The following is a 17,701-nucleotide window of genomic DNA, read 5'->3' on the forward strand; positions in this document are numbered from 1 at the left end:
CTGCCATGTGGGTCAGAGGTATCTGGGGCCACACCTCACCGGCAGCCCCGGGGCGGGATGGGGCGGGTCCCCACTCATGCCCAGCCCCGCTGCCTCATCGCCTGGAACCCGGGGCACCCACAGGCAAGGGCTGCCATATGCACCATGTCCTGGCTGTGGGAGCAGAGGGGATGCTGAGCCCTGCGTCTGCCAGTTGCAAGAAGAGGAAGGTGAGCACCCTGGGGCGGCAGGCCCCTCTCAGCCACGCCCTCTGCTGTGAGTCCACTGCGGGGGTCTTCGGGCTGGAACTGGGAGTCAGGAGGGAGCTGCCAGAGGCCATAGCTCTGCGGCGAGGCAGTCCACGCAGACTGAAGAGAAGCAGGGGCGTGGGGTCTGCCACACAGGGCAAGGGGAGGCCAGCGTGGAGCCCTCCTTGCAGATGACGTTGTTGTCATTGGGAGCACCAGGCTGTGCACAGGGACAAGCCTGCGCGGCCAGCACTGCGGGGTTGGAGGAGGCACTGCTTTTCTCCCTATTTGGGGTTTTTAGATATGGGGAAATATTTAGGCAATACCCTCCATTGAGAACGTTCTCTCTCCATCCTCTGGAAGATAGTTCTTTGACTGCTCCCCTGAGAGGGAGAGGTGAGAACTACGAGTTATAGGGAGGGCAGGGAGGGGAGTCAGAAGTCTTTGCAAAGCAGGAGTCCTGGAAATTGTATTTATTTTCTCATCCTGGTGAGCGATAGGCCCTGGGGAATAGAGACCAGAGCCCTAAGGCAGCCGCCTCCTGTGTAGTGAGTGTCATTCCCTGTTCCGTCTGAGGGTGTGGGCTTCCAAGGCAGCAGATTATAGCCAGGTGCCCAGCCCCAGGGACAGATGAGTCAGGCCTAGGAAGGAGGGCAATTGTCCCCTCACCCAGCCAGGCTGTGGGGGCGTGACTCACACTGTGTCTCTGTTGCAGGGCGGTTTGGTGGAGCTGGGCCTGGCGGGGCCTGCTGTGGCTCTCCCTGGGGGACGCTGTGACACGTCCTCGGAGACTCTTGTTCTCTCCCGGGTGAGCTCTCGGGGTGCAGCCACCCCACAGGTACCATGCCAAAGGTGCTTCTGCTCAGGTCTGCCAGCTCCGTCCTGAGGACCGTGTAAGGAACAAGGACCCTACCTTCCTCCCACCTCCAGGCCCCAGCCCGTCTTCCAGGCAGAGAAGTTGGCACAGCATTTGGGCCCGCAGACTTGGGGTCAGGGTCTTTGCCCCACTCAGTCACCCTCCCAGTTGAGCCCAAGGATCTTCTTGCTCCCCAAAAGATCCGGGAGAACCCACCCATAATAATGATGCCAGCTGACTATGTACTAAGCGCTTTTCATATATCATTTTCTCTTCACAATAGCCATAGGACACAGGTAGAAAACTGAGGCTCAGAGAGGTATAGCAACTTGGCCACAGTCACACAGCTAGTAAAGTGACTTGAACCCAAGCAGGCAGACAGTCTCTGGTGAACTTCAATGCTATGCTGTTTCAAGAAAGCATTCAGTGAGCACCTACTGCATATAGAACAGTGGCCTGACAGCTGAGGGCTAAATGGGAAGAAAGAGCAACAGGAATATAGGAAATGGATACTCATCCATGAGGGTTTCTCATGAGAAATGAAGGCTGTCCTTGATTTGTGTGTCACACACATAGTGACAATTTGAGAAGGGTTAGGTCCAACCAATGTTTATGAGCTCCAGTGGTGAGTGCTCATGGCCAGAGGACAAAACTGAATCAGGGGTGACCTCTGCTCTCAAGGAGCTTCCCAAGCACATGTGGCCTTCAGAGCCCAAACCTGAGTGTCCAAGGGCCATGGGGTTGAGAGGGTATTGGGAAAATCTAGGAGGGCTTCCTGAAGGCAGAGTTGAAGGCGGCTATGTGCTCAGATGGTTCCCACTTGAACCTCTGTCTGGCAAGGTCTCTGGCAAGATTGACCAAGCAATACTGCAGAGAAAGGTACGGTGCGGCCTCTCCCAGGCTCCTCTGCCCCCACACACCTCGAACCATGTTTGCTCAAACATGCCTTTTGTTTACTTGCTCTCATGCTACTGGGCAGGCACTAATAAAGCTATGCGTGTGTGTCTTGTGAAAGGAGAGTGAGGCAATGTGCTTGTAGAGTGCCTATGTGAGCCAGGGATGAGAACGATCCTTGTCCGCCTTAGGGGAAGGCCCTTGTAGGGTATTCCTCTTCCTAGGAATTGGAAATGCAGACAGAAGCAGTCACTTCCCCTGGCCACTGCCCACCATTATTGCCATTCTATTATGTTGAGTGATTTCCGCGTCTGGGACTTCTGCCAGCCTCTGAGCACCGCATTCCAGGACCAGCGCACTTTCCCAGAATGACGGGAATGAGTCAATCACACCCAACAGGCTAGTAGGGTCACGAGGACAGTAGTGTCGCCTCATCTGTTGGGACCATTCATCGGCCATCTGTCCTTCCCAGAATAACAGCTAGAATCAGAAGGGCCCCAAAAGCTTTTCAGGAGTCAAAGTAGGGTAGGGTTTGCTCCCCAAACCTTAGGTATGTTTCTTTGAGCACAACATGGTAGGTTCCACCTTGAAACATCGCCTCTGATTTGACCTACAACTCTAACAAGCTTGGACGTTTCGTTTTCTGTTCCACCATGGAAAGAAACGGCAAGGCAGTAGGGAGATGAGCTGCTGGAAGCCACACACGGACAGCGGCAGGAAGCCCCCGCTAGTGTGCAGGGGTACGCCTGGCGCTCGGCTTCTTTAGGTGGCTGTGTTTTCATTTAGTCTTTGTTTAGCTATTTTAAAACCAGAACCAGTTTATGTAAATTTTACTGATGGGGAGAAAGGCTGCCTATACCTTTTGATGGTAGGGGTTTAAACAGACTTGTTTGTGAGGAAGGGATTAGAATGGTAGGAGAGTATGGGACGGTGGCCTGGCCTGGTGTGAGGTGGCTGACCAGCTGGTGACACCAAATGCTGATCGGCCCCGAGCACTGAGTTTGTCCTGCTGTCAGCCCCGTCTTTTGAGGACACAGGCTGAGATGGAGCACGGACGCTAGCCGACCTCACGGTCCTCCCCAGACAGCCACAGTGTAGGACCCTGAGTCTAGTTCGCCCTCTCATTGCCTGAGCCCAGAGCTCAGGGCCAACTGGGAACATTACAGTCTTCTTTGTCCCAAAGTAGAGGCAGCTTCAACCTGACAACCGAAGAAAACCGTGGCCATAGCTCATGACCCCAAGTCGGCAGGACAAGTTTCACAGCATTCAGGAACCTCTGTTTCCCTCTGCCTGGGACAGTAGGCCTCATCCCAGAACCATGCTTTGTCATCCTTTTAGTCCTTCTGCAACCTCCCTGGAGCAAGTTGCCATAGCAACAGAAGGGCTGCTCCAGCCCCATGGCTGGTGGCTTGCTCACAAAGTTCCCAAGAGGAGGCCAGCTCAGCTTCCCACTCGTTCCCCTTCCCCTCCTCCCCCTCCCTTCATAACCTCCTGATGTCTTTTGCTTTAAAACCTATCTCAGGTTCTTAAGCAGACTGCCGCCAAGGGGGCCTGGGTGTGTTCACAAACTTAGTTTTGTTCGGAACCTGCAGTACCGGCAAGAAGTAAGGCTGAATGTGAGAAGCAGGTAATTGGCTCAGCTTCCTGGGGACTGGGCAGGGACGGGGTTAACCCCACCCTGACAGACAGACAGGGCTCCCTGGAGCCAAGATCCTACCCTCAGGGCTGCCACGACTAGCTGCACAGGTTGCACACTGAACCACTCCAGTGGGCTCCGTTTATATGGACAATGACTGTGCAAGGTGTCCCTGGATTGTGGAAACTGGCAGCCCTGCACTGTCCTGAGGTGTGTACGGAAATGTATCTGCACAGTGACCCAGGAAGGTGAGGTCTGGCTAGGTGAACCCTGAGGAAAAATGGTGCTGAGAGATAGGCTGAGATGATCATGGGAGCCCAGTAATCCCTGGGTTGGCCGGAAGAGGAGACTTTTATACAGGGTTGCCAAGCCTGGGAAGCAAGGGAGGTCTGAGCCAGGGGTGACGGCAGATGGCACTGAGTCCCACGTCTCCTTGCTCACATGCCTGCTCTCTCCATGGGGTGGACAGACATGGGGTGCACCGCAACTACTGTGGAAGAGGGGAGGCCTCATCTGGGGACCTGCTCAGGACCCCTGAGAGCCCTAGGAATATCCATAGCCCCCTTCTGAGTTTCTAAGCATGGCTGAGGACTGGTGGGTGGGGGCTCCTCCCAGCCCTGAAAGCCTGCTCCCTACAGGGATGGTACCCAGAACCCTCCAGTGCCAGGCCTCAACCCCTTCCTTGTCCAGATGGGGACGCTGGGACCCAGAAAAGGCATGAATTTGCATGGAGTCACACAGCAAATTAGAGCACAGCAGGACTTGATTTCTTTTTTTACTGAGCCCTCAGAACCTGCACGGAGAGTCTGGGGTGGGGGCAGGGTCAGCCCCTGGAACCACTGAAGTCTTGTCCCCTTGACTTCCCCTGGAGCCCCTCTGTGGATGGCCCCAGGAGTCTGCAGGAGTCGAGATGGCAGCACCACCCTGAGGTGCTGAGATGTGTGCTGGGTCAGAGTCATGTTCTAACCAATGTTTTCTCTGGTCCCCGACAGCTCCCTGACTGACGGGCAGACACTCTCCAAAGAGTCCCCAAGCCATGCTCTCCAGCTGTCGGGCCCAGAGAAGGCACAGGACAGCCCGCTGCATTCTCCAGGTGAGCCAGCTGGGGGCTGCTGTGCGGGGCTGCAAGTGCTGGCGGGGCTGCAAGTGCTGGTACGCAGGAGGGGCACGGAGCCCAGATCCTTGGGAGATCCTGCTGGTCTACACACTCTCAGGGACCCTGCCAAGCCCCTTCCCACATGGCCACCATGGCCACCATCAGGGCCAGGCATGATGGGAGGCAGTGAAGGGAGCTTCCTTCTTCAAGAAAGTTGGGAAGGAGAGAGGCCAGGGACAGGGAGCCAGCTATGACCTCATTTGGGGCTGCTCTTTTATGATCTTCACCTTCAGATAATTGTGCCTTAAAGAAGACAGAGTTATCATTGACTCTGAGGAGTCCTTACAATGATAATAATAATAATGCAGCTTTTGTTCACGTGTATTGACTGCACAACATTGTAGCAACAATAGAAGTTAAGAAACAGAAAGGCAACAATCGTTCTCAGCCTCCCGAGATTGAGATCGGTGCTGTCCTTGGGACCATACACGGTTGTGGCTGGCCTGGGTCGTCTCTCATGGGCTAAGCACTTCCCTGGGTTGCTGATCTTCCCCGTGGTGACTTCCCAGCTGCAGGCCCTTCTCCAGGGTGGGCAGGCCGCCATCCCCAGGACCACCCGCTCCCCTGGCATCTGGGGAGGGCGAGGTGAAGGCTGGGCAGTGGTGGTGTTTGAATGGCCCGTGTTTTGGCAGGAAGGCCTTCTATCTGGATCTGCCTGTTTTCCTCCTGGTTGGGGCTTATGGGTTTTGAAGAGTAGGTGGTAGATTTGAAGTGGGATCAGCTGGGGAGGAAGGGGCAGAAGAGGCCATTTTCAAGAGTTCTTGAACTAGCAGGGCGACAAGGCCAGGCCCAGGGGACAGGAGGAGGGAGGAGGCTGCACTGGGCCTTTATTCTGAGTCTTCTTCCCTTGGGGTTTCTGGGAAGGAAGCCACAGGACAGACACAGGGCCCAGCTCTCTGCTTTGTCGTGGCATGGTTGTGGGTGAGGTGTCAGGAGGCAGGGCAAAGGGCACTGTGCCCATGTTTAGTGAAGAAATTGAGGCCTAAACAAGTGTAATGAGGGGAGATACTTGGCCAGGGCTCTGGGCACTCCAGTCCCCAGGCCACCTGGCTCCTTGGAGGTCAAGTGCCAATCCTCTCCCTGGATCAAGCTGCCCCTCTTCCAGGCTGGGTGTCTCTGGGTGGCCTTGGAAGGGACCTGGCCTGAGAGGTGGGTAGGGCACATTCCAGGGGTGGACAGTGCCTCTCATGTCCCTCCTCAGAAATAAAGGAGAAAGAACTGGGCTGGGGGAAGGGCTAGCTGATTTCTGAGACTGGTTTGAGAGAGAGGCCAGGAAGGGGCCGGCTGGGCCTAGGTGGCCTCCCACATTTGTCCTCCCAGGGGCCAGGGCCCCTCCCTTACTTGCCATGCTCTCAGTAAGTTCCACCAGCTTGCTCAGCCTCAGATGCCTCAGATTTTGTAATCCCTTCTCGGGGTGCTCAAAGAGCTGGTGTCAACATCAGGAAACTTGAGCATGGTGAAGCCCGGAAGCTCTGGAAGTCCTGAGCGCGCTGATGGCAGCATTGTTATTCCTGCAGTTCGGAGCCAGTGTGGGGGAAGCACCTTGGCTCTCCCCAAGAAAAGCATCTGGCACTCCCCTGGAGGACTAATCAATCCTCAGCCCTGTGGGCCTCAACTGCTTAATCTGGATGGCTGTCACCTAGCCCCCTGCGGCAGTGGGCCACACAGAATGGGCGGGCTTTAAACAAGTAGGGCAGGGACTCCCAGAGAGGGTCCTGTCAGAGTGGGCTGGAAGAGGGACATCTGAGCAGCCAGGGGCCAGGAGGGGGAAAGGGGATGGCACTGGATTTAATGGAGGGGTGGGGACTGGGCAGGCACTGCAGTGGAGATGGCAGGGCCACCACTGTCTAGTTTATCGGGACGTTTGGAAGCTCCCAGGGACAGCCAGTCTGGGCATGCACCAGGCCCCTCCATCCTGTGTGCTGGGCTACTGGAGATACTGGGATGGGCAAGTCTTCTTTCCTGCCCTCAGAGAAGCCCCAGTCTGAGGCAGACAGGCCCTTGGTAAAGAGCATGGACAGGCTGAGGAAGGAAGATGTGCTATCGGGAACCAGGGATCAGGGTGGGCTTCCTGGAGGATGGGGACCTCTAGCTGCCCTCAGAAAGGCAAGCTCTGTCTGGACCTCAGTCTAGGCTGAATGATCGGCCCTTGGGAGCTCAGCTTCTAGGGCTGGTGATAAGGAAGGAGGAAGGGACAGTTTGGGAAGGGCCAAGGGGCCTCTCGACACCATGGCTATCGGCAGGTACCAGGGCAGAGGTCTCTGCAGTGCTGCCCAGTGCAGTGCTGAGCAGGCTTCTCAGGCCTGGCTGGTGGGCCACACTCTGCCCGGCCCTGTCCCGTGCAGCCCCTGCTGTCCACGGCAGTGGGGGAGGCTCTGGACTGGAGCTGTGGTGGGATCCAGATCCAGCGTGGATTGTGTGTCCTCTGTGGGTCAGGCCTTGAGCTGGGGCTCGGGCTCCTCTATCTTTTTGGTCCCCCAGAAGCTCTGGGGCCCTGGGCCCTACACTCAATACAAGGGAGGAGACTGGGGCTGTCATAGGTTAGGAGGGATCTGGAAACTGCCTTTTCCCTAAGATTGAGAAGGGGCAGCTGCCCGTGTCAAAGACTCATGGGGAAGGGATCTGTGGGATTATGAGAGGCCTTAAGGCCTAAGGCCTTCTCCACACAGTGGCCCCCTTAACAAGAAGAGCAAACTTCCCACCAGGAACACCCACCAGGTGCAAGGCCCCGTGCCAAGGAACTTTCTTGTATTCCTTCACTTTATCTTCGTAGTGGCAGTGGAGAAGCCATATTTATCATTACCATTTGATAGAGGAAATGGAGTTCAGAGAGGTTTAGTGATTTTCTCAGAGTCACACAGCTAGTAAGAGTTACACCTCTTAACTGGCCACACTGCCTCTTTGGGACCTAGATGGCATTGTGCACAGTCTGGTTCCCTCCAGGCCTGGCCAGGCCCTGCTTCCCCTCCACTAACTGTTGAGCTGGCAGTCCCTCTGAGGAGCTCTTTGAGTCCTACATACAGGAACCAGGGTTCACCTTGGAGCCCTCGGAGGCTCCTGGCCGTCCTTGAGCTCCCAAGAAGCTTGAGGGCTCTGAGCTGCCCAGATGGCTGTACTCCCAGGGAACAGCCCCCCAAGTCCGGCTGTTGAGCTGCTGGAATCTGACAACCACACAAAGGCAGCCTTGTATTGGGCCCGGGAGACACTTTTCTCTCTATCCCTTTCTAGGCTGTGCATGGACCCCAGTGGAGAAGGGCAGCAATGAGGCCACAGAAAAGGGGAGGGCAGCTGCCGGGTTGCAGCTGGTGGGGGTGCTGGTCCTCCCACCCCCCACCCCACTTTCTCCAGGAGACTCCCACACCCACTGGGGAGCTTTTCACTAAAGACGGGGAAGCTGGGTGCTCAGCCCAGCTTGAGAGGCCCCTTCATGGGTGGAAGGATCTGCTGGGCCTCCTCTGTCCCTCGCTCCCACCCTTGCCAAATGTTCCCAGGGCATGGGTGGTGTTTTAGGCCGAGCTTCGAGCGAGGGCACGAGACAGGGGCTGGATACTACCTTTGTCCTCAGGGAGCCCACGGCCTGAGCCTGGGGGCTGGAGGAGGCCCAAGGGGACCTATTGTCACTTCAGTCTGTGGTAGGGCTGGGGGAAGGTAGGAAAGGCTCCCCAAAGGTGAGAAATAAAGAGTGTAGATGGCTCCTCGTCTATGAAATGGGAACAGGTGGTAATCCTGGCCCTGCCAGCCGAAACAAGCGGCCCTCTGGGAGTCCCTAGAGAAGTCTTCTCCACAGGGCAGCGGCACCCCCCACCCCTGCCTCGACATCCACTCTTCAGACTTGACCTGGGTGTCCTAGGTGTCCCTGCCCGCTGCCTCCTCCTGGGGCCCTGCTGTGGGGCATATCAGCCCCGTGGCCCTGGGGCAGGGTGCCCACGCACTCTCCCCAACCCGACTTCTTTGCTGAGGGTGGAGACCCAGCTTGAGGTCTCCCGTGTGTGTCCCGAGCGCTTGCCACAGGGCAGGGAGAGCCCGTCTCAGACCCCTCACCCCAGTGGCTCAGGCCTGGACGAGTGACATCTTTGGGGCAGGACAGAAAAGCTGGCCATTGTTTTAATGACCGTGGGAGCTTATAGAGACCCTCTTGCCCATCCTGATTGTAAATCGGATCGGGAGCTGAGACCAAGAGAGGGCAGGGTCTGCCCAGGGCCACTCTGCTGTAGTGGCCTGAGCTCAGAGCTCCTGACCGCCCAGCAGCAAGCCTGGGAGTGGCTGGCAGCTGCAGGCCCCCCTTCCTTCAGGCACAGAGGAGCGGGAATCGCTGGCGCCTGGGCAAGTAGGTTCTGCACCACCTGGCCAAGGCACCACAGACTGTTCTGTCCCAGGCCTTGTCTCTACTTCTCATCTTTTTCGGAGGCCAAGTTGGCCTCTCCTTCCTCTGTGTCTCCAGAGAGCCTGGCCCAGGGCTGGCCCTCAGCACAGGGTCCTGTGTGGAGAGGGCCCTCCTGGAGCAGGCCCTCAGACTGGACAGTGGAGGAGGGCTGTGGGCCTGGTGTCCCGAGGGAATGTCTTGGAGAGAGATCTGTCCCAGGCCTGAGGGCCGCCTTTCCTCAGGACCAGCATGGCCCTCCATCTTCACAATAAGCTTCATCTTTCCACAGACTGCAGAAAACACCCCAGTCTTCACACTCTCTGTGCTTGCTCCTGTCCTTCCCAGCTAATTGAGCGGCTTCCTCTGCTGTTCAAATGCCTTTATTCCAGAACCCCAGAGAGCACAGCTCCCTGCCCGCCCGCCCCCGCAGCACAAGGGGCGGATTGATCAGACACAGGCCAGGGTTGAGCCAAGAGGAGTGGCCACAGAGAGGACAGTGGAGGGAGAGGGATGCGGCAGGAAGTGCAAACTGGCCCTGGGAAACCCTGCCCAGACCCCCCAGGCTCAGCTGACTTGGCTCTTGGAGGGCTGTGTGCTGGGGTTGCTGGCAGGCTAGCTGGGTCTCCACTGCATAGATCTGGTCTGGTTGCCTTTTGGAGTCAGTTTGGGTTGGGATCTGGTTGCCTTGCCGGGAGACAGTAATTGCTGGATCCTGGCTGTGTTCTTGGCTGTCATGGCAGCAGTGATTTTACTTTGGATATGGGACAGACTGATGGTTGTGCCTCTGTTGAACTTTGCAATGGGGCATGGGGACTACTCTAAGGACTGGGAATGCAACCTGATTTCATAAGTGTCTCCTACCCATGGGTGACTATCTAAAAAGAGGATGGCCGAGAGGTGCCAGGCAGACTGGGCCCCGCTCACATCCCTCCCTTCTGCTTGGCTGTTAGCAGCCCACCATGTGGCAGAGTCAGGGCACTCAGGCGCCACCCTCCTCTACCCCAACACCATCCCTGAGGTAAAAGACTGTGGACTCTCGAGCCTGCAACCCACTCACTGAGCCGCCCCTCCTCAGCCAGCTACTGGACATAAGGTAGCTGCCAGGACCAACTGAAATATTGTCCCAACTATGTCCCTAACTTGCTATGATCTTGGCCATCCCTGCCCCCTCTGGGACTCGGTTTCCTCCTCTGTAAAAGCACCCTTTGCCTCTGATACGCTGTGTGTGGGAACTCCCTCTGCCTCCCAGGTGACCTGCCAGGCTGGGACCTGCCAGTCTTCCTGCCGCCACTATGGGCATCGCAGGCTTCACCTGAGCTCTTCCTCCGGCAAACATTTGCTGCAAGCTTGATGCTTGCACCAGAAACTCAGAAGCTTCTAACGAGGACACTCAGGTTTCCTAGTTAGACTGGTAGAGAATGATGTCTTGAGTGCCCAAAATGTGCTAAGTCTTTTAATAATATGTTGATGTAGATCTTTTCAGTTTTGTCTGCATTTTTTTTAAAGACAAAGTCTCGCTGTCAGCCTGGCTAGAGTGCAGTGACATCATGTCTGTGCATTTTATGTGGACTTACATTCACTCCCTCTTCCACTTGGTGCTACTCTGTGATCATTTCCTCACATCATTAGACATTTTACTGGCTACACAGGAATCCATGATGGCTGCAGCCTGATGAACTTGACCAGCCCCTGTTGGACATCTGGGTTGTTTCCAATGACTTTGCTAATAGAAAAGGCGCTCTAAAGATATCTGTCTCCACATTCTTTCTGTACACTATTGTTTCCCATGAGTAACTTCCTAAAACTGTGATTTATGGATCAAAGGATACTCCTTTTGTAAGCCCTTTGACATGTGAAGTCTGTCTGGAAAGTACCCAGCCAAGGGTGGGATTACATGTGTGAGGAGGGTGGGGAGAGTTGGCACGGGGCTGGGAGATGGGCTGCCTTCTCTCCACTCTCAATCCAGGGGTGGACTTGGCACTGGCCCCAGTGGTTGAGAGGACCCTGAGCAGAGCAGGACCTTGCTGGGTCCCACCTGGGGCTCTTAGGGATGTAGGGTGGGGATGCAGCCTGATGTGTCCCACTTGGGCATCACCTGCTGTGTGGGCCCATCTCACTCTGCACTTGGGCAGCAGTGTGTCCTGCCTTGTCATCAGGCCATCCTGGGGACAAGGGTGAGGTGGGGAGGGCCGAAGGCCTGGGTCCACTAGACACACAGTCACTCAGTCCAGCCCTCCTGGGGTTGGGATGGGACAGAGGCCAACTCATTCTTCCCCACTGGCCTCTGTTCTGGGCTGGGCTGCTGCTTCAGGAGCCTCCAGTCTGGTGGAGAGGCAGCCCTGACCATGACCCACCCCTCAGTTAGGCGTGGACACAGAAGTCTTTGGTGAGGAGGGACTACGAGGGCCTTGAAGTGTGGTGGAGTGTGGATGTGTGGTGGAGGGAAGGGCATTCCAGGCAGTCACAGCACAGGCAAAGGCACAGAGGCAGGAAACCAAGGGAAAATGGAAGCAGTTCTGGTTGGCTGCAAGGAAGGTTGAGGCTGGGAATGGTAAGTGAGCCCCTCTTGGGAGCGCCTGCCTTAGAAGCCATGGTGTAGATGTTACCCTGTGGTCAATGAGAGCTGTCAGAGGCTTTTAAGCAGTTCAGATCTGGGTTTAGAAAGATCACTCAGGGAGCCTCAGCAATGTGGGAAAAGGCCAGTGGCTGCCCAAGGTCACCCAGGCTGAGCCCCAGCACAGAACTTGGGAAGGGGGCACGATGGTCCTTTCCTGGAGGAGATATGGTGCCCAGGCCTGTCTTGAAGCCCACTCTAAGAGGCCACATGCCTGATGGGAGCAGCGTGGACTTGGGCATCAGGTGGTGTGGGTTTCCATCCTCTTTCTGCTGGTCAGCTCTGCCAGCACTCATTCAGCCCCCTGAGTCTCAGAGCTTTAGCTAGGAGGTGATGGGCAAAGAACGGCCGGCACAGGGTCCCGCTGGCCATGATGGGTGCTCAGCAGGCTGGAGACGATGGGGGCCTCAGGGTGAGTGGGTCAGGCCCTTTCCCAACAGGGTCTTATCTCCTGGCTGGTGGAGACACTCAGACAGGTCCTGCTGTGGAGAGAAAGGGCCAGGCCGTGGGCTGGCCAGTGGGCCTTATCGCTCTTCTCAAGGGGCATAGGGTCCTCCAGGGCCAGGTCTCTTGTCCCCGTCAGTCTCAGTTCCCTCCAGCTGGGCTAGGAGGAGACTGACCTTGCAGACCATGAGGGAAAAAAAATAGGAAAAAGGCAGAACCACGTCATTAATGGGAAAAGAGAAATTAGTTGAGGAACTCTGTCCAAAATGTCCATCAGGTTTTAAGCACCTTTTTCTTCTGATCCAGTAAACCTACTTCTAGAAATCTATCTCTTGGAAAGCCTAGAACAAGGACCGAAGGCTGGAAATCACCAGGTGTCTTTCAATAGGGAAGTGGTAGAGTGAACTATGACACCACCGACAATGGAGCGTTGAGTAGTCGCGCAACACGCACACGTGGTGACAGAGACTTGTTAATGCCGCCCAAACTCGATGTGCATGCCTTGGCTAAGGGCTGTGTTTGATTTGGTCCACATAATACTTTTTTAAACACAGACACCCAGATTTCCGGTAGTGCTTGGTTTCTGTTCCTGGTGGGCACTAGCCCTAGAGGTGGGAGCAGCCACCGGTTGGATGAAGATGCTCTCGCCCACCCCAGACCCCACCACTCCCTGTGGCCTCCCTGACGCTGAGGCCAGAGCCCGTACAATTATCACTGCCCTCCTAGTATAGCTTTTCTTTTTTTTGAATTGATTTTTAATTGACAAATTAAAATTGGATGTATTTATTGTGTACAACATGTTGTTTTGTAACATGTAGACATTGTGGGATGGCTAAATAGAGCTAATTCACATATGCAGGACTTCACATGTTTTTCTGTGGTGAGAACACAAACTCTACTCTTAGCGATTTTCAGGACTACAATACATTGTTCTTAACTATAGTCACCATGTCATACGATAGATCTGTGGAACTTTGTAGCTTTTCTTATAATAGAAAAATATTACACTGCTGCAGGTCTCCATCAAAAGCATAGGAACAAAGGGTGGACTCCAAGTGCCACGTGTCTCAAGGAAAATGAGAGGGAGCCTGTTTCCCTGTGGAAAAGACTATATCTCTGGGTTTCACTTGCAAATCCTGGGGCACTTCATTAATTTATTATTATACATTATTTATTATGATCCTGACACATCATCTACCTGGTCCCACTGGCATTTGGGATTTGCCACCCTTGATTAAGACACTAATATCAATGACATGATCTCTACCCCCCCTTTTTGTTAAAGCAACAGTAGCAGCAGCAACATAAACCCTAACTCCCTGTACATATGTTTGTGTAAGGAGGGCCGATCACTGGCACAGCATAGACTTCTAAACTGTTTCCTATCTCTTAGCAAAAGTGTGCATATTTTCATCGTTAAAAAAGAGATTATAAATGTTCAAGTTAAAACTTTTGGCTTGAGGGAAGCTATGCCAACAGATCACACAAGACTTACCTCTGCTCTTCTTGGCAACCTGGGAGAAGGGCTGCCTGCAGACAAGCAGGAGCTTTCGGAAGTGCCCAGAGGAGACCTTTTCTGGGCCAGGCCCTGAGGAACCCTATGCAGGCGGGAAGAGCAGCGGCTGTCTGCCCAGCCTGGGCCTGCCACCGTGCAGCACACAGGGTCCTTGCAACACTTTGGGAGGGCAACATTCTTCCTCTCATTTTTTTTAAAGCAGCTTTATTGAGCAGTGCCATATGGCACTGAATTTACCATTCTGCATGCAAAGTTTAATGATTTTTAGCAAATTTATGGAGTTTCACAAACATCACCACAATCCAATTGTAGAATGCTTCTGTCACCCCCAAAGATCCCTTGTGTCCATTTTGTGGGCACTCTCTACTCCCACCGCTTGCCCCAGGCAGCTATTAGCCTTCAGTGCTACCTTTTCTAGATACTTTGTATAAATGGCATCACATGGCCTGTGGTCTTTTTGCATCTGGCTTCTGTCACGGAACATGCTTTTGAGTTTCACCCATGTCGTAGCCTGTGTCAGCACTTGTTCCCTTTAAGAGAAGAATGGTATTCCATCACACGGCAGACTACAATTTGGTTTTCATTCACCAGTTGATGGACAGTTGGCTTATTTCCATTTTTTGACTGTTATAAATGCTGCTGAGAACATCCATGTACAAGTCTTCAAGTCTCTGTGGGGACGTCTATTCATTTCTCTTGGGGAAGTACCTAAGTGTGGAGTTGTTCTGTTGTATGGTAAATTCATGTTTAGTGCTTTAAGAAACTGCTCAACTGTTTTCCAATGTGGCTGTACCTTCTCACTTTTCCACCAGCCCTGTATCCCCACTGTCCCCATGTACTCACTGACCCCTCACACTTGCAGGTGATTAGAATGCAGCTGAGAGGAGAATGACCTGTTAGCTCACTCCATAGGTAGTGACATAATCGAGGTTTTGAACCTAGGTGCACTTGACTTTCTGCTTTGGGTATGGACTTTAGCAAAATACAGAGGTTGAAAGCTCTGAAGAGGTGGATCAGTGGCGCGTGCCAGGCTGGGGTCCCGAGATATGGGGACAGGGCTTGGAGAAGTATGAGGAGTGAATGGAGGGGGGCTCGCACTCCTTGGCTCACACCTCCACCCTAGAGCAGGGGCTCCAGCCTGGCTGGTGGCAGGGGCATGCATCCTGGGGCGACGAGTGGATACCCCCCAGCATGGTCTTGGCCTCCACCAATACATAAGGCCTCTCTGGCACCCTCTCCTGCCCCAGCCTGAATTTCCAGAAGGCTGTCATGTTCCTACCTCATATCTTTCCTTCTTTTGTTTGGGCCTGGGTACATGCTCTTGTCACCACCCCCTGGGCTTCCACAGGGGGAAGAAGGGGCTCTCCTGTCCCAGCCCCAAGATAGTCACCCCTTTCTGCCAACCTCAGAGTCTGCGTGCAATCTAAGAGTGTCAAAGGAGAGGAATAAGGCCATCTAGTCCACTGGCTGGTTTCAGGGAAGAGCCAGTGACAGAACAGCAGAAGAGGTGGGTCTGTCTGGCCAGCAGGTGGCAGTGCAGCCCCACTGGTCCTGGCCACCCCCTTTCCTGAGGGTGTATCTTAGAATGACCACCCTTGCCCCAGGGGAAGGAGGCCCCAGGTCCCCAAAGTGTCCAGACCACCCTTCTAAGCTTCCTTTGCAAACAATTTGGAGAACTTGGAAAAGGGAGAAGGAAGAAAAGTATGCATTTATTGAGCACCAACTATATGCCAGGGTTCTTTCATATACACTATTTCTTTTGATCCTCATATCCACCCTGAGAGCTGAATCCTCATCTTTCCCTGAGGAAACAGACTCAGCTTTCGGTGGCTTGCCCCAAGTCCTGCACACTAAGTGGCAAGTCTCTGTTGCTACCCACTGCACACAGAGTAAGCTTTCAAGTGTTCCCAGCATGATCTGTGGCATCAGACACACTTGAGTGCAAATCCTGACTCTGCACCTCCCGATGTCTGACCCTGGGAAAATGACCAAACCTCTGTGACCTGCAGGAGCCCCACCTTGAAATGGGGCTGTCCAGACCTGCTCTGCGAAGACTTAATGAGAGGCCTCTTGTGAGGGAGAATAAACAAAGACTGTTGTTGGTGGTATTTCTTGGGACTGGAGACTTTTCAGGCTGGAGATCAGGGTCTGCTGGTGTTCTGTCTCCTCCAGATCCTTAGGAGGGTCACTCTCTGTGAGGCTGAGCCAGGTCGGAGGCAGTAGTCATGGAGCTCAGACGTGTCTCTCAAGCAAGTTGGGTCTTTTCCGGAGCATTGATGATGCCTCCTGATTCCTTAAAGGCCCACTCCTGCCTGGCTGTCCCCACATGCACCTTTGACCTTCTGTTCAGTGGGTCTGTCCCATCCATTCACAACAGGCAGGGGAAGGATGGGAACCATGAAGGCACCTGGAGATCTGACCGAGCTCACTGCCTAACCTCGAGAGGCAAATCCCAGCTGGGCTAAATGCGGAACCAAGTCCAGAAGCTTCTGTGTCTCTAGGGCCTCCCGGTCTTCGCCAGCTGGTCTCTCCCCTCTTCCCTGCTGCATTCCTAAGCTTTGCTCATCCTTCAAGGCCGAGTCAGACCTCCTCCTCCAGGCAGCCTCCCAGCCTATCCCAGTTTCTGGCTTGCCTGTCAGCCCCATGGTCTAGTGCCCAAGGCATTGTCAGGACGTGCAGGCTGGGAGCTCTGCCCAGGGCAGTACTGGGATCCCTTGAGGACAGCCCCAGGCTGGCGTGATGCAAGCCTCGGTCTCCCCCTGCAGAGGAGGTGCTGTGGACGACTCAGGCGGATGGGCGGGTGCGCCTGCGGATGGACGCCAGCTGCCCACAGCTTCCCTACACTGTGCACCAGATGTTCTACGAGGCTCTGGACAAGTATGGGGACCTCAGGGCTCTGGGCTTCAAGCGCCAGGAAACGTGGGAGCACATCTCTTACTCCCAGTACTACCTGCTCGCCCGCAAGGCTGCCAAGGGCTTCCTGAAGGTGAGGGCCCCGCCAAACATGGCCTTCCCTCCCCTAGACCCCCCTTCCAGCTCCAGGGCCCTTGCAGGCCTCCTCCTCCACTCTCCACCGGGAAAGGCCCTTAGAAACCATAGCTGTAAATGCCTGAACCATGCCTGTTCACTGAGCCAACACTATGTGCTGGGCCCTGTACTGAGGATTTTATATTTGCTGAGCCCTTACCATGTGCTGGGCACTTGACACCAGCTTTTCATTTGCTGTCACGCTCAAGGTGGGTTGGGAAGCCCAGTGTGCTGGGCTGAGGGGCCGGGTTCCCGACTCTCTGGGTGGACCCTGGGAGGTGGGGGCGGTCCCTTGCAACCTGGAGGGGCATGTGGGGCCTGAGAGGTCCTTTCTCTGCCTGGCTGACCTGGCCCGTTTGCCTCTGGCCTGGAGCTCGGCCTGGAGCGGGCCCACAGCGTAGCCATCCTTGGCTTCAACGCCCCGGAATGGTTCTTCTCGGCAGTGGGCACGGTGTTTGCAGGGTGAGTGGCTGGGCTGGGGGTGGGAACCCCAGTGGGTTGGTGGAGGACAGGGAGTAGGAAAGGGTCGATAACTCTTTTTAGAACCCCCCTCCACTGCCCAACGTCCCACCTCTTTCCTGGGGCCTTCTCTCAGACCTGTCTTTGCACCCCCTGCTGGGGCAGTTGTGCTCAGATGGTTGGTGTGGGAGCCTGGCCTGTTTGAGCCATGGGAGCTCTCTGGGGCTGGGGCTGCAGGGGCTGGGGGTGGGGGGAGGGGTGGCCCCTCTGCACCTGCCCTGACACAAATCCTCCGGGGTCTCCTGCAGCGGCATTGTCACCGGCATTTACACAACCAGCTCCCCTGAGGCCTGCCAGTACATCTCCCATGACTGCCGCGCCAACATCATCGTGGTCGACACGCAGAAGCAGCTGGAAAAGATCCTGAAGGTTTGGGGAGAGGGTGGCAGGCATGGGGTAAGAGGGGTGCCCTCATGGACCTCCACCCCAACCTGCACAGGACCTTCCCG

At 55.2% G+C, this 17,701-nt stretch overlaps 1 protein-coding gene across 2 annotated transcripts in view; it reads left to right on the top strand.

Moving 5' to 3' along the window:
* Positions 1-17,701, top strand: part of ACSBG1 (acyl-CoA synthetase bubblegum family member 1) — a 61,023-nt gene that overhangs the window by 15,936 nt on the left and 27,386 nt on the right. The window contains exons 1-7 of one of the 2 annotated variants that reach the window (XM_020286107.2): positions 52-255; positions 943-1,035; positions 3,500-3,604; positions 4,606-4,706; positions 16,472-16,692; positions 17,107-17,195; positions 17,501-17,621. In XM_020286107.2, the coding sequence (XP_020141696.1) occupies positions 77-255; positions 943-1,035; positions 3,500-3,604; positions 4,606-4,706; positions 16,472-16,692; positions 17,107-17,195; positions 17,501-17,621 (909 nt within the window). In that variant the 5' untranslated portion in view covers positions 52-76. Of the gene's footprint in view, positions 1-51; positions 256-942; positions 1,036-3,499; positions 3,605-4,605; positions 4,707-16,471; positions 16,693-17,106; positions 17,196-17,500; positions 17,622-17,701 lie in introns of those variants that run through there. The other variant, XM_020286108.2, reaches the window with a different exon arrangement.

This window comes from Microcebus murinus, chromosome 6 (genome assembly GCF_040939455.1).
Source record: "Microcebus murinus isolate Inina chromosome 6, M.murinus_Inina_mat1.0, whole genome shotgun sequence".
NCBI lineage: Eukaryota > Metazoa > Chordata > Mammalia > Primates > Cheirogaleidae > Microcebus > Microcebus murinus.